This window comes from Delphinapterus leucas, chromosome 9 (genome assembly GCF_059928025.1).
Source record: "Delphinapterus leucas isolate spDelLeu-1000000601 "Yukka" chromosome 9, BTC_Dleu_Yukka2, whole genome shotgun sequence".
NCBI lineage: Eukaryota > Metazoa > Chordata > Mammalia > Artiodactyla > Monodontidae > Delphinapterus > Delphinapterus leucas.
In genome coordinates, this window is record NC_143137.1 from 5,033,748 (window position 1) to 5,056,796 (window position 23,049).

The 23,049-nt window shown below is 38.7% G+C and overlaps 1 protein-coding gene across 27 annotated transcripts in view; it reads left to right on the forward strand.

The window, feature by feature from the left end:
* Positions 1–23,049, forward strand: part of KMT2C (lysine methyltransferase 2C) — a 293,121-nt gene that overhangs the window by 106,387 nt on the left and 163,685 nt on the right. For all 27 annotated transcript variants that reach the window (XR_016394238.1, XR_016394240.1, XR_016394239.1 and 24 more), the window contains exons 4-6: positions 7,471–7,671; positions 10,940–11,088; positions 12,056–12,165. Coding sequence is in view for 24 of the 27 variants with exons in the window: in XM_089917170.1 (XP_089773296.1) it covers positions 7,471–7,671; positions 10,940–11,088; positions 12,056–12,165 (460 nt within the window). In the remaining 3 variants the exon portion in view is untranslated. The remainder of the gene's footprint in view (positions 1–7,470; positions 7,672–10,939; positions 11,089–12,055; positions 12,166–23,049) is intronic.

A 23,049-nucleotide genomic window follows, 5' to 3' on the forward strand; every position in this document is an offset into this window, starting at 1 on the left:
AATTTTTTAGATCTTAACTTGGAAGCCGTGAATAAAACTGGAGCCATCCATCAGTTGAATATTCCCATCTTCTTGAAATGTTTCCTTTCTTTTGCTTTTGTCACATCTGCCTCCTCATTTTGTCTTTTGCTGGCTTCTGTGCAGACTCCCCACCTTTATCACATTGGAGCCCTCAGGTTGAAGTCCTCGGTGTGTTTACTTTCATTATTCAGTCCGATAGTTAGGTACTATCTGTGTGCTAATGAAACCCCACATTTATATTTTGAGGGCTGACCTTTCTCTGAACTCTAGACTTTGCTCTCCATCTGTCTGCTTGATATCTCCATTTGGAAGTATACTAGACACTGCACCCATAACATGTCCACAACCACTGTTGATTCTGACCCCAGGCCTGTCCTAAATCTTCTCCCCAGGATTTCTTCATTTCAATAAATAATACCAATATTCACCCAGTTGCTTAGGCCAAAACCTTTTGAGTTAGTCCGTGATTTCTCTCTTTTCTCATAACCTCACATTCTAAATTTTGTAGCCCACCTTTAGAAGATATCCCAAACCAGTGCTTACTCTCTTAACTTGCCTACCATCTTACTCCAAGTCCTCTTATCCTTAGGAGGCTGTCGTTGCCTTTTAAGTGGTCTCTCCACTTCTTCTCTGCGTTCCCCAGTCCAAATTGTTTTAGCACAGTTGCAGAAATGATCATTCTAAAACGTAAATCAAGTTTCTCCCAAACTCTCTTTTGGCTGTCTCTTGTATTTAAATTAAATATATAAATTATATTAAAAATTTCAGGGACTTCCCTGGTGGTACAGTGGTTAAGACTCTGCGCTCCCAGTGCAGGGGGCCCGGGTTTGATCCCTGGTCCTGGAACTAGATCCCACATGCATGCTGCAACTAAGAGTTCACATGCCACAACTAAGGAGCTGGCGAGCTGCAACTAAGGAGCCTGCCTGCTACAACTAAGAAGCATACATTCTTCAATTATGGAGCCCGCCTGCCGCAACTAAGACTGGATGCAACCAAGAAAAAAACAACAAAAAAAATTCAAATTCCCACTATGTTTTACATCTTCGGGAAGGTTTTCAAAATAAAAGAGTAGGATGAAAAATAAATAAAACATAGCCCCCACCACATTTACCCTCTATTTCTGCTTTATGTTCCTTTGTTGCACTTTTTATTTCTCCACAGTTCGTTTATCTTCCTTACTGTCATGTGAGCCCTGTGAAGGCAATACTTTTTCCTGCTTTTTATTGCATTCATAATTTTTTCCTATTGATTATACATTATATTTTGTTTTGTTTTTGAGATGGTTTTCCTTAAGACTCATGTTTCTGTACCCTGTTGAATTTAATTTTGAAAGAATTTCAAACTTTGATTTCTTAGTCTTAGCAATATGAATAATGATTTATCATATTTTCATATCTCTTTGTATCTATCATCTAGCATTTCATTTTCTAGTTATTTAAATATATACTTCCTATTTTGTCTTGGCCCCCTAACATTTTTCATATTTTGAAAAATTCAGGTTTATATATATATATATATATATATATATATATATATATATATAGTAAAATTACTGTAAAATTCACCCATGTAGTGAGTTTTGACAGTTGTATACTGTCATATAACCACTACAACAACAAGATAAAGAACAGTTCCATCATAGTAAAAAAATTACTTGATGCCCTTTTGCTGTCATTCCTGATCCCATCTTCTGCCCTAGGCAGTCACTTACCTGTTTTCTGATTCTGGCCTTTTTAACTTAGCATATTTAATGCAGTTGACACTCATTTATGTCATCACATATATCAGTAGCTGTTTCCTTTTTATTGCTGAGTAGGATTCTCTTTTATGGAGGTGCCTACCACATTTTTTTTTTTTTTTTTTTTGTGGTGCGTGGGCCTCTCACTGTTGGGGCCTCTCCCGTTGCGGAGCACAGGCTCCCGACGTGCAGGATCAGCGGCCATGGCTCACGGGCCCAGCCGCTCTGCGGCATGTGGAATCTTCCTGGACCGGGGCATGAACCTGTGTCCCCGGCAGCGGCAGGCGGACTCTCAACCACTGCGCCACCAGGGAAGCCCCATTTTTTTTTTTTTTTTAAAAAAATAAATTATTTATTTATTTATGGCTGCATTGGGTCTTCATTGCTGCGTGCGGGCTTTCTCTGGTTGTGGAGAGTGGGGGCTTCTCTTCGTTGCGGTGCATGGACTTCTCATTGCGGTGGCTTCTCTTGTTGTGGAGCAGGGGCTCTAGGCACGCAGGCTTCAGCAGTTGTGTCACGTGGGCTCCGTAGTTGTGGCTCGCGGGCTCTAGAGTGCAGGCTCAGTAGTTGTGGTGCACGGGCTTAGTTGCTCCACAACATGTGGATCTTCCTGGACCAGGGCTCGAACCCATGTTCCCTACATTGGCAGGGGGATTCTTAACCACTGCACCACCAGAGAAGCCCTCTACCACATTTAATTTATCATTTTCCAATTAAGGGATATTTGGGTAGTTTCCAGTTTGGGGCAGTTATGAATAAAATTGGTATAAATATTCACTTGCAGATTTTGGTGTGAATGTAGGGCTTTTATTTCACTTAGGTAAAAATATCTAAGAGAGAGGTAATTTTTCAAGGAAAATGCCAAAGTATTTTCCAGTGTGACTGTACTATTTTGCATTGCCACTAATGATATAGAGTGGCTTGGCAGGATGTTTCTTATTGTTCTGATTCAGCTTTATTCTTAGGTGAGCGCTGTGTCCCTAGGTCTCGGGGGTCCCGTCATTGTCTCAGCTAGTGGAGACCCGTCATGGTCTGGGTCTACGCAGTCTTGCTCCTCCTCCAGGGGGGAGGTTCATCCCATCCCCCATTCATTCCTCCATCTGCAGCTGGTCTTGACCACTGCAGGGCAGAGACTTTTGCTCTCCTTTTACCAGTCTGAGGCTTTTCTTTCGCAGGGAAGATGAAGAAGAAAGATCTTTGTGTCTTTCCCATGTCTCTGCTGTTCTCCTGCCCAGGCTTTTACCATGACTGATGCATTCTCAGGACTCCTCTCCATGCCTGAGTGGTGGGCACGAGCACCGGGGGAGGTGCATGGAGAGAAGCTCGTGAGTGGGTTAGAATTCCCCTGTGTTTGCGGGTCCTGGGTGTTCTGTACTCTCCTACCGCCACAAACTTGGCTTTTAGCAATTTATAAAATTTTCACTGAATTCTTTAGCCTGCTTGGATGACATCCAGTGAGTGGCCTCTTCCTCAGATTAAGCAAGGGCTTGTGTCTCTTCTCTTCTTGGAAGTGCCTTTCATTCAACTGCAGGTGAATCGTTTCCTCTGCAACTTTTGTAGTCTGATGTGTTCAAGAAAAGTGAATTTGTGGATTGTCTGGTGAGTTTTTGCTGTGACAGTGGAAGCAAAGTTCTTTGCAGCTTTCTACTACATCCAAAGCGGAAGCCAGGGATTTCCTTTGTGCCACCCTTTAAAGTTAACAATAAATTACTCTGAGATATTTGACAGTCTTTATTTCCTACATCCCTTGTAACATTTCTTAATTCTTTAATAATTTGAATATTTCTCTAAAAATATTTACATTGTGGGTCTGTTGTGTGGTAAAATTTCTCAGGTCTTATAGAAACCTGGGAATAATTTTATTATACCTTTACATTTGAGTTATGGTTTTGGATATAAAATTGAAGGTTAAGATATTTTTTGTCAATACTTTAAAAGTATTTCTGCATTTCCTAATCAGTGTTGTTCATAAAGTTGCTGTCTATCTGATTGTTGCTCCTCATAGGTAATGTTTCTAGGGGAAGAAACAAACTAGAAACAGGGTATGCTGAAAGAAACGTAAGTTTAAAGCTTAGAGAAAATTATAAATAAGAAAATTAAAAAAAATTAATAAGATACTGGCAAAGGAATTTGGTGGATAGTATCCTTTAGGCAAGAAGAAAAACATTTTTTCCCCTATTTGACTTTATTTTTCTGAAAGTAGACCACATTTAATCACGTGCACGTGTGTGTGTGTGTATGTGTCAGTATCAGTGGACAGCACAGTTTATCATGAAGTTGAAATACGTAATATTGGAAAAACTTAAATAGGTGACTTTTATAAACAAAAGGTAATTAGTTGAGAGAGGTCCAATATGAATTTAACTTGCGTTAAACATTACCTGAAAAGATTATTTCCATCACCTGTTAATGTAAGACATTATGAAAGTTCCTGAGGTAGATACTACAGAGGTGATGGTGGGAACTTTAATGCTTGAGAAGAAAGATTTGAGTACAGCAGCCATAAATGTGTTGTGAAGAGAAGATATATCCAAGAGGAGCAGTTCTTTTAATTCTGTTTTTTTTCTAAGATCCCTTATCAAGCATATATTCCATAAGTATATATTGGTTTTTGTCCTTTAACTTTTTAAATGGTTTCTTTTTAAAAAAAATTATAGATTTTATTGTTTAGAACAACTTCAGGTTTACAGAAGCTTCCCTGCCTCAGTTGCCCCTAATATTAGTATCTTTCATTAGTGTGATACATTTGTTACAACTGATAAACCAGTATTGATACATTATTATTATTATTATTTAAATTTATTTATTTTATTTTTGTGTTTTCGTTACTGCGCGCGGGCTTTCCTTAGTTGTGGCAAGTGGGGGCTACTCTTCGCTGCTGTGGATACATTATTATTAATTACAGTTCATAGTTTACATTCATTCTTTGTGTTACATATAGTTCTGTGAGTTTTGATAAATGTGCAGTGTCATGTATCTGCCATTAACTACAGTATAGCATATGAAGTAGTTTCACTGCTCTAAAAATCCAGTTTTGCCTATTCATCCCTTTCCCCCTCCTCTTAAACCCTTTCTCTCTGCTCCCCTGTCCCTCATCACTAACTGCTTCACCCACTGAAATTTATTTTTTTATATCTCTCTGTGTGTATGGTATATATATTATGCATAAAGAATGTTCCATCAAGTAGTTAAGTCAAACTTGGTCATCACTTGTTTTACATAGCTGGGATATAATTGAGTGGCCATTAAACTGTACCTTCTTCCCCAACCTTAATTTTTTACTTTCTTTATTCCTTTTTAATACTTGGAGGTTTTTTTTTTTTTTTTAAAAGAGAATTGATGGTAATTTATTTTCACTGGGCAAATCATGGAATGGTGGTGGGGAGTTAAATTTAACTTATTCAGAATACCCCCAAGGAGCAAGAAAAAGTATATTTCAGCCTCTGTGGAGAAAAAGAAGGTAAAAAGTAGGATAAGAAATTAAAACACTTGGATGGCAAGAGTAATCTGATGAAAAATAAGGAACTGGGTTAACACACAAAATATCACCGACTAAATTCAAGGATTAAAGGGAGTTTTTTTTTTTTTTTTTGCGGTACGCGGGCCTCTCACTGTTGTGGCCTCTCCCGTTGCGGAGCACAGGCTCCGGAAGCACAGACTCAGCGGCCATGGGTCACGGACGCAGCTGCTCCGCGGCATGTGGGATCCTCCCAGACCGGGGCACGAACCCGTGTCCCCTGCATCGACAGGCGGACTCTCAACCACTGCACCACCAGGGAAGCCCTTATAGGGAGCTTTAAAAAGTTAGACATCTCTGTTATGTTTGTGTAGATTAAGGGGAAATTTTAAAATTCCATTCAGGTTCAACTATTTTTATTTCATGCTCACATAAAAGAGTCTCTATTTCTTAGACCAAAAACAGATAGATGGTCTCCAATTTATGATGGTTCAACTTAAGATTTTTCTGCTTTCTTTCTTTCTTTCTTTCTATTTATTTATTTTTTACATCTTTATTGGAGTATAATTGCTTTACAGTGGTGTTAGTTTCTGCTTTATAACAAAGGGAATCAGTTATACATATACATATGTTCCCATATCTCTTCCCTCTTGTGTCACCCTCCCTATCCCACCCCTCCAGGTGGTCACAAAGCACCGAGCTGATCTCCCCGTGCTATGCGGCTGCTTCCCACTATCTACCTACCTTACGTTTGGTAGTGTATATATGTCCATGCCTCTCTCTCGCTTTGTCACAGCTTACCCTTCCCCCTCCCCATATCCTCAAGTCCATTCTCTAGTAGGTCTGTGTCTTTATTCCTGTCTTACCCCTAGGTTCTTCATGACATTTCTTTTTTCTTAGATTCCATATATGTGTTAGCATATGGTATTTGTCTTTCTCTTTCTGACTTCACTCTGTATGACAGACTGTAGGTCCATCCACCTCACTACAAATAACTCAAATTCGTTTCTTTTTATGGCTGAGTAATATTCCATCGTATATATGTGCCACATCTTTATCCATTCATCCGATGATGGACACTTAAGTTGTTTCCATCTCGTGGCTATTGTAAACAGAGCTGCAGTGAACGTTTTGGTACATGACTCTTTTTGAATTATGGTTTTCTCAGGGTATATGCCCAGTAGTGGGATTGCTGGGTCATATGGTAGTTTTATTTGTAGTTTTTTAAGGAACCTCCATACTGTTCTCCATAGTGGCTGTACCAATTCACATTCCCACCAGCAGTGCAAGAGTGTTCCCTTTTCTCCACACCCTCTCCAGCATTTATTGTTTCTAGATTTTTTGATGATGGCCATTCTGACCGGTGTGAGATGATATCTCATTGTAGTTTTGATTTGCATTTCTCTAATGATTAACGATGTTGAGCATTCTTTCATGTGTTTGTTGGCAGTCTGTATATCTTCTTTGGAGAAATGTCTATTTAGGTGTTCTGCCCATTTTTGGATTGGGTTATTTGTTTTTTTGTTATTGAGCTGCATGAGCTGCTTGTAAATTTTGGAGATTAATCCTTTGTCCGTTGCTTCATTTGCAAATATTTTCTCCCACTCTGAGGGTTGTCTTTTGGTCTTGTTTATGGTTTCCTTTGCTGTGCAAAAGCTTTGAAGTTTCATTAGGTCCCATTTGTTTATTTTTGTTTTTATTTCCATTACTCTGGGAGGTGGGTCAGAAAGGATCTTGCTGTGATTGATGTCATAGAGTGTTCTGGCTATGTTTTCCTCTAAGAGTTTGATAGTGTCTGGCCTTACATTTAGATCTTTAATCCGTTTTGAGCTTATTTTTGTGTATGGTGTTAGGGAGTGTTCTAATCTCATACTTTTACATGTACCTGTCCAGTTTTCCCAGCACCACTTATTGAAGAGGCTGTCCTTTCTCCACTGTACATTCCTGCCTCCTTTCGAGATTTTTAAATCAGGTTTAAAAGAAAATTGTTTTTCTAAGCACAAACTATAATTTTTTGATTTGGTATATTTACTACTTAAAAAAAATCATGCTATAGAAAAGTAGAATTGCAAATGTATAATTTTTTTTGAACTTAATTGTTCTTACTGTATAGATATTTTTAAATGCTTTGCTTGCACTAAAGACATAATATTTAATTTTAAAGCACAAGTATCTGCAATAGTATGGAACTTGAAATAGTTAAATAAAACTACTTCTCCTCTCTGTCTTCCGTACTTTTCATTTCTACCAGTGAACAGCTCTGCGCTTTTTGTTACTGTGGTGAAAAAAGCTCCTTAGGACAAGGAGACTTAAAACAATTTAGAGTAACGCCTGGATTTATTTTGCCATGGAAAAACCAGCCTTCTAACAAGAAGGACGTTGATGACAACAGCAGTGGAACTTGTGAGAAAATACAAAACTCAACACCACGAAAACAAAGAGGACAGAGAAAGTAAGCAATTTTGAATTTAAGTGGTTTGTAACACAGTAAGACTATATATAGTTTTTCATTGCAATGTTTATGAATATACAAATGGGATTGTTACTGAACAATTTTTTATGTTTCCAACATTCATACGATGCTTTATGACTCACCATTAACCCAGCAGACACTCATTTTCTCAAAATTTCTTTCTTATTTAAAAAAAAGTTTAAGCTAGTTGTGTATTAACAAAAAAGAAGAAAACTTTAAAGAACATAATATAAGGAAGGCTAGAGGGGATTCATGGAATTTATATATGGAATGAAAATTTTAGAAAATCAATGAGATCTTTCTTTCCTTTTCCTAGATAAGTTTTAAATAGTTTGTAAGAGTATAACATAAAATAGCAAAACCAAAGTGGTTTTACCTATGTGTGTCATTTACTTATTTGTTTCTGTGGTTCAGAGAATGTTGAACTGTCCTGTAAACTCTTACAGTACAGTGTTAACTTTCTTTCCTTCTAAATAATCATGTGCTGAGAATTCCCTTTCTAAAGTCAAAGAAGATGCTCTTTTTTTTATATGAAAGAATTTACATATGTTGTACACCTGAAACTAATATAATATTGTAAATCAACTATAATTTTAAAAAAAGAATTTACTATTTGTATAACTATATATGTGTGTCTATATTCATGGACCTTATAGTTGCCCCAAACTCTTGTCTAATATGTTTGCTTTTGGAGTTAATATTTTTTTTATATGTTGTAGGTTCGTTTGAAGGCCATCTTAATATGCGGGCTTGGCTCTGGTAGTTGAGGGAATAGAAGTTTCTGTGGTTGATTAGAAAGTGTAAAAATTAATTTAACTTGTAAGGCTAACCAGCTCTGCCCCTTGAGGGTGATGATGTAATCATCCAAGTGCTTATCTGGCTTTTATCCAAAGTTAAGTACTAAGGCACTGTGTTGTACTTATTTGATTGGCTTCTTCTTTTGGACTGCTGCCAATGCCTTGAAGACCTGAAGTAGGAAATGAAACAATAACAACAAAAACCCTTTTAAAAGAATTTAAAGTGGAACAGCTTAAGGAAATTTAGAAGTATTGTATTTAGAGTTTTGGTGTTTTTAAAGGCCATAGCTAGCTTTACCTTTCGTGATCAATTGGGAGCTCACTTTCTAATAAAATATATCAAAAGTCCAGAAAACTTACATCCATCGGTCATTAGTAAATTTACTGGACTGGACCAGGTTATATCGTATATCCTCATGTTCTGCCTTGAATAATGGCAATTAATAAACAACTGTTCTGGGAAATACAGTTAGGCTTCATTTATTTATTTATTTTATAAGCTAAGCTAATTTTTAGTGAAAACTTTATGAGCTAAAATAATTATGTAAAAATAGCCTTGGTTTAATGAAAGTCTTTATATACACTTAAGAGTTTAACAAGTTATTAAGTGATGATAACAAGCCAGTTAATGGACCTTAGGAATAAAGCATGTTTATGAAATTTGGAAATCATTTAGGGATAAACAGTTACTTTAGCTTGGTCATTTTAAATATTTACAAAATATGTTGCTAATGAGTTATAAACTAGATAAATGGCTAGTTAATTTTTTAATTTGAAAAGGAATATTTTAAAATAGTTTTTCCCTCATGGTGCAGTAAATATAAGAATATATAATCAAGGATTCATTTCCTCTTTTTTTTTAGATTTAAAATGGGGGGGGTATGTAAATATTTCAGCTGACTTCTCTCGATGTTCTCTCCGAAGCTGGGTTCCTCATCCGTAGGGTTGGTGTCAGCGTCTTACTAATATGTTATGTACATACAAACTGGTTGTAAAACCTGAAGGTGAAATTTGACTAACCTGCTGCTTGGGAACTGGTTAGTAATAGACTGGTTAGTCATTCCATGGGTTTTTATACCTGTCCCCCCATCAGATTACGGGTGTAAAAAAAGTGTGTTAAAACAATGCATTCGTCTTCATAGATGAACTGTTAGTCTTTTTTTCCTCCTAATAAATTAGCAAGTTAGTAGTGAAGATGTATTTGTAGGAATGGAGATTATATTTACTGGAAGGTTTGTTCTCATTTCACTGTGGGCAGATTTTATAAAAACAAGAATTTGAAGTTAGCATAGCATGGTAAACTTAAAAAAAAAGTCTATGCATTTCTACTGCTGAACATAAAAAATACTGGTTATTTTTTATATGGTTTGATATTTAAATGTACTTACTGAAATATGTTAATACTTTTTTTCTTTCAATGATTCCAGGTATAAAAAAGTTTAGTACCCTGGTCATTGTGCTGATTTTCTCTTAATAGGAATCATGATATATATCCAGCATACATCAGTGCAGTGAGTTATGATCTATATTCAATAGTGATTTAATCCAGAATTATGATCAGGTTAAATACTGTGATATCAGGAGAAGATTAAAGTCTTAGTGCCAGCCATCTGATTTCCCATGTTTAATGTTAATCCACAGTAGTAGTCATTGTTTACTTCTTGATCTCAATTCATGTATGAAGTTTTAGGGCTTTCAAAGTTTGAAATCTCCCTTATGTTATTCAGTGAACACTTACTCAGTGTTCCTTTTTATACTGTACTTTTTGCTGTTACACTTTTTCCCTTATTCCCAGGTCACTAGTAGCTATTTTGTTTTTGCTTTTTACTTCTGGTTTGTGAGGTAAAGTCTTAGCAGAGGATACTTGCAGCATCATGCCACAGTCCAGCTGTCGAGATTGCTGAGGGGACCGCAAGGAGGCTCCAGGGCTCACATTTCACTCCCACTGCCTCCCTCTTCACACTTGTAGTGGGTCTTCGTTTCCCCTGGGACGTAACCTAACTGCCAGCTCTGTGGCGGCAGAGTCCTCACTGGTCATAAAGCAACTTAGAGATGTCTGATTTGATCCAGTTGTTTTCTAAGCATTTAAGGAAGGCCAAAGGGAATATTCATTTTATGTGATAAAATATGGTTCCTGACTAGACTATTAGAGTGTCACTTAAAAATATATATATATAAAATGGCAAAATAAGCCTGCAGCTATAATTGTAACACTTCCTTATGGATTTGGAGACCTTTTTTTTTGTTTTTAGTTGCTTACATTATATAATATAGCTATCCAGTTTTGTATCTATACTATGAATAATAACATATTCTAAAAGTTGTTTTATGATAGTTTATGCCTAAGTAAAATTGATTAGGCAATACATTATATTTAAGTCGTTATAAAAGGAAACAACTTTCTACTTGTTATCACTTTCGCCTCCATTTTGTTTTATTTTATTTTCCAGGGAACGGCCTCCTCAGCAGAATATAGTACCGTGTGTAAGTGTAAGCACGCAGACTGCTTCAGATGATCAGGCTGGTAAATTATGGGATGAACTCAGTCTGGTTGGCCTTCCGGATGCCATTGATGTCCAAGCCTTATTTGACCCTACAGGTATGAGCCAGTCTTCATTAATAACTACCTTTTGATTCTGTAAGCATTTTCACTTTAGCAAATTATCCACTTAATAGTACATGCCGTTCATCTAGAAATAATTATCACATTGGAAAAACGTCATTGTTAAGTATACCTGCTTAGGTAAAATAAATTGTCTAATTATGTTTACCTAACTTATTTAGCACCTGCACAGGGCCATCACTGGGCTGGATGCTTTTATAAATGTTTGCATTTACACTTGTGTAGGCAGCAGTGCCATGGAGATCTGACAGTTTCGGAGAGAGAAATTTTAAAGGGATCTGTGAAAACCTGGGGAACATGGCACTCTGGGTCTACTTGAAGTAGGGTTGAAGGGTAAAGATCTAAGCCCTGTGAATGTCCTGTAACGCAGTATAGTAATCCATACTCATGATTTGGTGCTGTTGGGGTTTTGGGTGAAGAACTGCGTGTAATTGTTCAGGTGCTCTGTGAGAGAGAGTTTAAAGACTGAGCTGTTACTGGTGACTGATGTGGGCTCTTGGTGTGGGGTGCAGTGGAATAGAGGTGTATATGTAGCTTATTTGTCAGAAACAAAGTATTAAGTAATTTTCCTTTATGTAAATACACCAAATAAAATACAGTAACGGTTAAATAAAATGACTAGAAACGAATTTCTCTGTTGAAGGAATAATCACTAATTCACTGTGCATCAGAATCACTTGGAGGGCTTGTTGACACGTTGATTTCTGGGCACCATGGCAAGAGTTTTTGATTCAGCAGGTCTTGGTTGTGGTCTGATACTTGCATTTATAACAAGTTCCTAGATGATACATTTCGAGGAGGGCTGCTTTAGTGGTATCACAAATCTCAGATGCCATTGTGTATTCACACATTTGAATTGATTTGGGGGATTTTCATCTTTACTTATTAGCGTTAATACGTTTAATGTTTATTCAGTTGCTTCTTTTCACTTTAACCATTTTAGGCACTTGTTGGGCTCATCACCGTTGTGTGGAATGGTCACTGAGGGTGTGCCAGATGGAAGAACCGTTGTTAGTGAACGTGGACAGAGCTGTTGTCTCAGGGAGCACAGAAGTAAGTAGAAGAAACACATATTTAAACAACAGCTTTATAACATTTACTGTGTCAACATAAAAGATTCACTTCCAAGATTTATTAAATGATTACTATCATGTAAAAACCCTTAAAATAGGAAACTGTTAATTTATATCCAAGAGTAGTTTGTGCAGACCACTAGAATATAGTAAAGTTGTGCAATAAATGCATATCTTTAAAATAAATATTTTACATTTAAATCAGAAATTAAAATTCTTAGAAATGGGTATTACTGACTATGATTACGCATCTTACTCTTTAAGACAAAACTCTTTGACGAAGATTTAAAATAAGAGAGACAGGATTTGACATCTTTAGTCCACAGTGTGAGCTAGCTCTGTTTGCTATTTTAAAAATTGATTAAAATACTTCTTTTCAGTAAAGTTGGCAGTTCGGTTTGTCTTTTTGGCACTATCCCAAAGTAATATCATACACAGTCTGCCATCTTTCAAAGCTTTCACTGCGATTTTCGTGTGATTTTCAATCGAGAAATAAATGCAATGTTTACCTTCCATCTATAAAGGCAACAAACCCTATGAAGTGAAATTGCTTTGCTGCCTACAAATTCCCTTTGGTTTTTGACAGGTATATTTGGGAGAAGTGAAACAGGCCTTCCAAAGGAATATTAGAAGTGGAATTTTTTACCGTAGAAATTATACGGGCTTTAATAGGTTTAATATAGGTAAGCATTTCAAAAGTATTGTTGAGACAAGGACTTAGATTTAATCATTCAATTATTATAACATTTGCTTTACTCAGATGATCAAAATTACCTACTTTGTATGGATGAGTAACCCTCACCTCAGGAGTAGTCAAGTTAAGAGTGTTTGTTTTGGAAATGTGACATTACATTTAAAGGCTTACATTACCAAATTTTGAACAGTATAATGCACGATAAATAATTTCCACAGTCTGAACATACTTAGATGGCCAGATCGTGACTGTGATAGATCAGTGAGAACTGTTTCTTCCATGAACTACTTTAGAAGTAGTTTTGGAATATTTTGTGACAGTGAAAAGCATTACAGGAAAGGCAATGAACAAAGGCTAAAATGAACTGTAACAACCCATTTTTGATAAGGCTGTGGGGAAATAGGTACTCTTATGCCTCATTGGTGGGAAGGCAAATTGGTACATGTCTTCTGGAGAGAAATTTGGCAAAATGCCTAACAGACTATACGTGCACTTATCTTTTGACCTTTCTGAGATTCTATCCTGAAAATATGCCTCCAATAATACAAAAACATTAACAGCATTGTTCAGTTTGCAAAATATTGGAAAGAACCTCTGACCACACATAACAGAATGGTTGAATAGACCGTGGTATGGTTCATACAGTAGAATACTGTGCAACTGTAAAAATACTGTGAGGAATATTTTTATGAACTAATACAAAGTAGTTTCCAATATATACTTTTAAGTGGAATAAAAAAGTGCAAAAGACCACTTATGGTGTGCAACACTTTATGTAGGAAGGAATGAGATGTAAGAAAGTATACATGCATATGCACATTTGTGGAAAAGAAACACAGGAGGAGTAAGCCAGAAAGTAGAGAGATTGGTTACCTGTCTCTAAAAGGTGGGTGGAAGACAGGAGTGGGATCCGTGTAGCAGGGATGTGGTGCGACACTTCTCAGATATATCTTTTTGTATAGCTCTGACTCTTAGAACCATTAGAATGTTTCACCTACCCCTGAATAAGCAACTACAGCCGTCTGGGCTATGGGGGAACCTAAAACGGGATAGCAGAATTCACAATGACAGGGGTAGGGAAAAAACTAAGCAACTGAAAAGTAGTGTCTTGACTGGATACCCGTAAAGCTAAAGACAAAAAAACCCCTGCATATACATGCACATACCTGCTGTAATCGAGTGAGTAAAATTCTAAAATGATTTTTGCGGTGTTAGAATGGATATATCAATATAAACTTAAGGTTTTTAATATTTATATGGAAAGATACAGAAATACAGGTATGTGTGTATGCATGTGTTAGTATGCTGCATTTATCTCCTAGCTCTGTCCCCTGTGAAGGCCTAGAAGTAGTGACTTCTGGTAGCAGTGAGCACATCTAGTGCCTAGATCTTGGTTTCTAACCAGTGTTCTCCAATGAAAAGGACCAGAGCTCCTTGAAAAGTGGCTCATGGTGCAGGGAAGATACAAGATGAGGTGTCAGAAAGCAAGGAAATGCTCAGAGAGATGGGGCCTCAAGCACAGGAGCCAACCTGAAGGAGCCCCTAAGAGCTGGACCAATTTGAGCAGTAACAGAAAATAATGATAAGTCTTGGGGTTTCATCCATGGAATGAGCCACACTGATAAATAAATTGATAAAATAGATAAGTAGCGTAGGTCAAGTCACATCACTTCTCTGCCTGACACTCTTTAATGACTTCCCGTTTCACTAAGAGGAAAAAAGCCAGTCCTTCCTGACTGGCAAGGCCTCCACCATCTTCACCACTCCCACAAGTGCCCTTCCCCTCCCTTGCTTCCTTCAGCCTCAATGATCTCTTTGGTCTTCCTCAAAACTGTCCGCCTCTAGGCCTTTGCAGTCCCTGTTCCCTACATGCATGGCTTCCTCCCTCATTTCCTTTAGGTATTTATTGAAGTTACCTAATCTGTGAGGGCTTTGCTGGGCTCCCTATTGAAAATTTCAGGAGTCTCCTCCTCCCATCATACCCCCGCTGGATTGTTCTCTCCTCCGTACTTACCAGCATCTAACACAGTGTATATTTACTTAATAACCTTGTCTGTCTCTCCTCACTAGATAATAGTGCCCTTCTGAAAAGGATCTTTTTCTCTTTTGGTCATTCCTCAATAAATACTTGTAGCCTAAATGAATAGCCCTAAAGATCATTCATGGAATCATTCATAGTTACAAGAAAGAAGTCACAAGTAAGTGCCAAAGTGTTAAAGGAGGTCACCAGTGTGGTTAATTTTATATAAGCTTATAAATTTATAATTGTCAAAAGAACCCCTCTAAAATAGAGTAAATCTTTACAGTCCTACGTAAGAGATGGGGTGGGGTGGTGTGAAAATGAAAAATCTTTGATGTCTTAAAAGGTCCCCCAGGGGCAAAGTGTGTAAAAGTGCTGTTGAACTTAGAACAGGCTTTTATTTTACCAAAAGCAGATGTTAAAAATTTGTCGACCGTTATTAGGATGACATGGCTGAATGTATTATATCTACCTCTGTTTTCAAAGAAAATAAACACTTCATCTGCCTCTTCAAGATAAAGGTGGTGTTTCAACAATAAGAATGTAATGACTTTTCACAGAAACATGTGCTGAGGGTTGAGCATTTTGAAAACAGATGTTTGGAACTATTTCTATTGGTAGTTTATTGCCAGAAACAGTGAAAGTTTGTAATCAAACAAACAACAAAAATATTCTCACATTGGTTGCCAAAAAATCCTGGACACAGAATTTCCTGATTAAAATATTCTAAAGAGTTTATGGATGTTTTAAACCCCTTTGTTAAAAATTAATATTTTTTTACTTTGGAAGGTGAAAATCTACTGGCTAATTTTTGATAATCTTGGTTGGGATTGAAAAATGGTTGTAGAAATATGTACTTTTGTTTAGATCTCCCTATTTTTGTGAGAATCATTTTTTTAAAAGCCTTTGACAGATACTGAAATAAACTGAAGTTAGCATTGGACCTTTCAATCTTTTAATGATGGAAAAGAACAAGATACAAAGCTCAGATGGGGGGTTGCAGTACTCTAAACTTTTGGATTGTCTGCATCTTTAAATAAGAAATATTTGAGCACCTGTCCTTAATATACATCGTCATTGGAATGAATATGTATCTCTCCTTTATGTCACTTAGCAACATTTGTAAATTTATGTTGTTTCTGTGAGTATTTAATTACCTTTGGTCCCCCCACTAGGGCTGTAGGCATCACGAGGGCATGAATACTGTATGTGTTGGTTTGTCATTTTATCTCTAGTGCCTGACAAAGTACCTGGAACACAAGGGAGTCATTTATGGGGTAAATGTATGCATGAGTGGAGTTTGCCAGTGAAGGGTAATACTGAGTGCTGTGGTCCAAGGGAGGGGAGTGTGCTACTGGCACCTAGTGGCGCTGCGAACCACCTGCACTGCACAGGCAGGACCCAGCTCCCCTGGTGCCGAGATTGACAAATTCCCTCCGTAATCAGGAAATATTATTTCTATTTTAAAGCTAATACATTTAATATATTTCCTCCATTGTTAAATGGCATGCATTATCAAGCAGTTTAGGTTTTCTGGAATGTCCCACAAATTGTTTTTCAGTTTTTCCACAGGGAACTTTATTTATTTTTTGCTAGATGGGAGAATATGCTAAACTACGACCTGTATTTCAGGAAAGGTAATGGCGTTTCTCTTTTAATTTCCTCTTTGGAGCCCTGGGGATGCTACCAACAGCTTGGAAATCTGGGTAATTTGAATATTACCAAGGGAATACTTTAATCCTGAATTCTACAGATGTTTGATCATTTATTTACCTAACACCCCTCTTTCCAGCACTTCGCTCATTGCCCCCCAAAGAAATATCCCATAAACCTCCAACACATATTTCCGTTATTTAACTAGTTCTGAATCAAACGTTCAGCCTTACTCTATAAATAAAACATTAAAACGTTCCTTGTAGCATCTCTCCACTTAGACTGATCATTTCTCATGCTTTCTTCACCTCATCATCTGACACAACCCCATATTTTTTCTTTTTTTAATTTTTTGGCGGCGTTGGGTCTCCGTGCTGTGCACGGGTTTTTCTCTAGTTGTGGCGAGCAGGGGCTACTCCTCATTGCAGTGGCTTGGCTTCTCTCGTTGTGGAGCACGGGCTCTACGCGCATGGGCTCAGTAGCTGTGGCTCACGGGCTCTAGAGCACGGGCTCAGTAGCTGTGACGCACGGGCTTAGTTGCTCCGTGGCATGTGGGATCTTCCCGGACCAGGGTTCGAACCCGTGTCCCGTGCATTGGCAGGCGGATTCTTAACCACTGCGCCACCAGGGAAGCTCTCACAATCCCATATTGCAATTCCATTGTATTCTACTGATTTTGTGCCAGTTGTCTTTGTGCAAAAACCACCTAAGTTCTGCAAGAAGAGTTGTAAGTTTCTAATATTTTGGGTTCTTGTTGTAGACTGAAAAAGAGGACAAAAATAGCTTTTCTATATAAGGTGGAGGTACACATTAAGAATGTAAACAAGCAGTGTAATGTAAATGTAATTTTTGTTTTAAAAAATTAATAACAATGTACAGTAACAGTCTCTGTCCACACCCCTCCCCTGTAAACTGAAAGTAGGTTTATATAAGATCGTTTTAAATATGGTCTGTATCTTTACGTAAGATGATCTCCAAGTACCTACTTTATGAATAATGTTGTCTAATACTGCTATTTTTTATATAATCCTAGTGCTTTGCAATGTAAACTAAAAAATTATCAAAGTTATGTGTTTTTCATTTTGCCCTATAGTTTTTTAAGAGGAAGGAAACGTTCACATATCTGAATTCTCTGTTTGTGCTCAGGGGTCCACAAGATACCTCTACCTTGGAGACTGACTAGGACTCATGGGACTCAGCACAGAGTTGTAATTATGGCTAAGACTTGTTGCCTTTATGTGCTAAAGATGCAAAATGAAAAGATCTTTTTTTTTGGCGGTACGTGGGCCTCTCACTGTTGTGGCCTCTCCCGTTGCGGAGCACAGGCTCCGGACGCGCAGGCTCAGCGGCCACGGCTCACGGGCCCAGCCGCTCCGCGGCATGTGGGATCTTCCCGGACTGGGTCATGAACCCGTGTCCCCTGCATCGGCAGGCGGACTCTCAACCACTGTGCCACCAGGGAAGCCCAATGAAAAGATCTTAATGGAGAAAGACCTTGATGAAGTCTGGAAGACCCCATGTGCAGGCTTCCTTAGGTGCTTCCGCCTGTGAGGGGCATGCAGAGCTCCCTCTTCCTCCAGCAGTACAGATAGGGCAGCATGTGCATGGTGCTTCTGCCCGGAGAGGCTCAAGGTCTTTACTGGGGCTAGTCATGTATGCACCTTCTGCCCAGCATGTACCAGAAGGAAAACCATATTGTTTGCACAGATAATCTAGGCACAGTAAACTGCCCTTATCACATAGGCAACCCTGGGAGCCCTCCAAAAGCCAACTTCCTAGATGCCACCTATGTAAGCAGGCCTTTCTAAGGATAGTAGTATCAGGAATGCTGTTTTAACCCTTCTTTTGCACGGAAATAAGATTGGATTGTGCCTCAATTTCAACATATTTCTGTCTGTATAACTATAGTATTTGCTTGTTAGTTTACAACAATGAGTTATTCCACATCATAGGGAGGCTGTGATAGGTGCTCTAGTGGTATATAAAATAAATTTTAACTTTGATCAGAGGAGAGATATTGATAAGGACACTTTTTTAAACATCTTTATTGGAGTATAAATGCTTTACAATGGTGTGTTAGTTTCTGCTCTATAACAAAGTGAATCAGCTATACATATACATATATCCCCATATCTCCTCCCTCTTGCGTCTCCCTCCCTCCATCTCTATCCCACCCCTCTAGGTGGTCACAAAGCACCGAGCTGATCTCCCTGTGCTGTGCGGCTGCTTGCCACTAGCTATCTGTTTTACGTTTGGTAGTGTATATATGTCCATGCCACTCTCTCACTTCGTCCCAACTTACCCTTCCGATAAGGACACTTTTGACTGTAACAGAAAAATTCTGCATTTGACTCTGAAATCTACTTTGATATTAATATATCCATTCTAACTTTCTTTTGACTAGTGTAAATATGGTATATCATTCCATCCTTTTATTTTACCCTATTATATTTTTATACTTAATGTGTGTTTCTTACAGGCAGCAGGTTTTTAAAAAATCTAACCTGGCAGTTCTCTACTTTTTTATTTGTAGTACTTAGGCTACATACACTTAATGTGATTAAGCCCCTCCACCCCCATTTGTGTCCATCTGTTCTTTGTTTCCTTTTTCCTGCATTCTTTTGGGTTGAAGTTTTTTATGATTCCATTTTATCTCCTTTGCTGGATTATTACCTATACAGGCATACCTTATTTTATTGCGCCTTGCTTTATTGCACTTTGCAGGTATTCTGGTTTTTTACAAATTGAAGGCTTGTGGCAACTCTGCATCAAGTAAGTCTATCACTGCCATTTTTTCCCAACAGCATTTGCTCACTTCATGACCCTGTGTCACATTTTGGTAATTCTCACAGTATTTCAAAGTTTTTCAGTATTATTATATGTGTTACGGTGATCTGTGATTGGTAACCTTTGATGATGCTATTGTGATTGTTTTGGGGTGCTACAGACTATGCCCACATAAGACAGCGAACTGAATCCATAAATGTTCTGTGTGTTCTGACTGCCCCATCCACTGGCTGTTCCCCTGTCTTTCTTCCTCTCCTCAGACCTCCCTATTCCCTGAGAAACAACAGTATTGAAATTAGTTGTGTTAATTACCCTACAGTGGTCTTTAAGTGTTCAAGTGAAAGGAAAACTCTCAATATCTCTTACTTTAAATCAATAGCTAGAAATGATGAAGCTGAGTGAGGAAGACGTGTGGAAGGCTGAGATAGGCTGAAAACTAGGCCTCTTGTGTCAAACAGTTTAGCCAGGCTGTGAATGCAAAGGAAAGCTCTTAAAAGAAATTAAAAGTGCTCCTCCAGTGAAGACACGAACGACAAGAAAGCAACACAGCCTTATTGCAGTTATGGAGAAAGTTTTAGTGTTCTGTACAGAAGGTCAGACCAGCCACAACGTTCCCTGAAGCCAAAGCCTAATCCAGAGCAAGGCCCTAATTCTCCTGAAATCTATAAAGGCTGAGAGAGGTGGTAAAGCTGCAGAAAAACACCTTGGAGCTAGCAGAGGTTGGTTCATGAGGTTTGAGGAAAGAAGCCATCTCCGTAACATAAAAGTGCAAGTGCTGATGGAGAAGCTGTAGGTCATCCAGAAGATCTAGGTAAGATAATTATAATGAAGGTGGCTACAGCAAACAGCAGATTTTCAGTGTAGACAAAGCAGCCTTCTATTGGAAGAAGACACCATCAAGGACTTTCATACTAGAGAGGAGAAGTTGGTATCTGACTTCACATCTTCAAAGGACAGGCTGACTCTCTTGTTAGGAGCTAATGCAACTGGTGACTTTAAGCTGAAGCCAATGCTTATATATACCATTCCAAAAAATACTAGGGCCCTTAAGAATTATGCCAGATCTACTCTGTGTGTGCTCTGTAAGTGGGGCAACAAAGCCTGGATGACAGCACATCTGTTTGCAACATGGTTTACTGAATATTTTAAGCCCACTGTTGACACCTACTGCTCAGAAAAAAAGATTCCTTTCAAAATACTACTGCTCATTGGCAGTGCACCTGGTCACCCAAGAGCTCTGATGGAGACGTGCAATGAGATTTATGTTGTTTTCATGCCTGTGAACACATCCATTCTGCAGCTCATGGATCAAAGAGTAATTCTGACTTTCAAGTCTTATTATTTAAGAAAATACATTTCGTAAGGCTGTAGCTGCCAGAGATAGTGATTCCTCTGATGGATCTGGGCTGAAGACCTTCTGGAAAGGACTCACCATTCTAGATGCCATTAAGACTATTCATGATTCGTGGGAAGAGGTCAACATCTCAGCATTAACAGGAGTTTGGAAGAAGTTGATTCCAGCCCTCATAGGTGACTTTGAGGGGTTTAGGACTTCAGTGGGGGAAGTAACTGCAGATGTGGTGGAAACAGCAAGAGAACTAGAATCAGAAGTGGAACCTGAAGGTGTTGACTAAAATGCTGCAATCTCATGATAAAAGTTGAGCAGATAAGGAGTTGGCTTCTTATTGATGGGCAAAGAAAGTGGTTTCTTGACAGTGAATCTATTCCTGGTGAAGATGCTGTGAAGATTATTGAAATGACAGCAAAGGATTTAGAATATTACATGAGTCTTACTTTCGTTGATAAAGCAGCGGCAGGATTTGAGAGGATTGACTCCAATTTGGAAAGAAGTTCTACTGTGGGTAAAATGCTATCAAACGGCGTTGCATGCTTGAGAAATTGTTTGTGGGAGGGAGAGTCAGTTGACTTTCCAGACTTCACTGCCGTCTTATGTTAAAAGCTTGCTACACCACCCCGCCTTTGGCAACCGCCACCCCATCACACAGCAGCCACCAGCAAAAAGATTGTGACTTGCTTTAGGCACAGATGATGGTTAGCAGTTTTTAGCAATAAAGCATTTTAATTTATTTATTAATTTATTAATTTATGTCTGTATTGGGTCTTTTTTGCTGCACGCGGGCTTTCTCCAGTTGTGGTGAGTGGGGCTACTCTTCCTTGCAGTGCGCGGGCTTCTCATTGTGGTGGCTTCTCTTGTTGCAGAGCACAGGCTCTAGGCGCACGGGCTTCAGTAGTTGTGGCTCGCTTGTGGGCTTCAGCGGTTGTGGCTTGTGGGCTCAGCAGTTGTGGCACGCGGGCTCTAGAGCACAGGCTCAGTAGTTGTGGCGCACGGGCTTAGTTGCTCCGCGGCGTGTGGGATCTTCCCGGACCAGGGCTCAAACCCATGTCCCCTGCATTGGCAGGGGGATTCTTAACCACTGCGCCACCAGGAAAGTCCCTACAACATTATATTTTGACTTCTGTATACACTACAGTGTGCCCACCTCCAAAAGTTTAGTTTCCATTTGTCACCGTACAGCTGACCCCCTTTACCCATTTTGCCCTCCACAAACTCCCTTCCACTCTAGTAACCATTACTCTGTTCTCTGTATCTTTGTGCTTTGATTTGGTTTGATTTGTTCATTTATTTTATTTTTATTTATTTATTTTTAGATTCCACATGTAAATGACATCATACTGTATTTGTCTTTCTCTGTTCGACTTACTTAGCATAATACCTGCAAGGTCCATCCACATCACAAACGACAAGATTTCATCTTTTTTTTTTTTTTTAAATAAATGGCCGTGTAGTATTCTATTGTATATATATACCATATCTTCTTTAGCCACTCATCCACCTATGAGCACTTATTAGGTTATTTCCTTATCTTTCTATTGTAAATAATGCTGCGATAAACATATGGATGCATATATATTTTTGAATTTGTGTTTTTGTATTGATAAGTAGAATAGCTGGATCATACGTTAGGTCTATTATTTATTTATTTATTTTTTGCGGTCCGCGGGCCTCTCACTGCTGCGGCCTCTCCCGCTGCGGAGCACAGGCTCCGGACGCGCAGGCCCAGCGGCCATGGCTCACGGGCCCAGCCGCTCCGCGGCACGCGGGACCCTCCCGGACCGGGGCACGAACCCGCGTCCCCTGCATCGGCAGGCGGACTCCCAACCACTGCGCCACCAGGGAAGCCCCTTATCTGGTAATTTTAACATCTCTGTTCGTTTGGGGTCAGTTTTGAAGATTGTTCTCCATTTGGATTGTGTTTTCCTGCTTCTTTGTGTGCCTAGTAATCTTTACTTGGATGTCAGGCACTGTGAATTTTACCTTGTTGGGTGATGGATTTTTCACAGTAGGAAATGAGAAGTTAGGGTGATGAGTAGTTCAGTGGCTTCATGATGCCAAGTTGCCAGGTTCTTATACTGTCCTTACATTGTGCATCCACAGCATCTTGGTCCAGTTTCTCTCATAATCAAAAGATGGTGGGCAGGAGCTCCAGGGGTCATACCCTCATTGTATAACATTCAGAGACAGAAAAAAATAGAACCTTTTCTATATTATTTTAATTAAGGAAAATCCTCTACATATGCTTTCCTCTACCCTAGCAGATTTCTTCTAACATCTCATTAGCTAGAATTACCTCCCATGATATGCTTTAAACCAATAAACAGTACAAGTGTTGGGACAACCACCCTTTGGT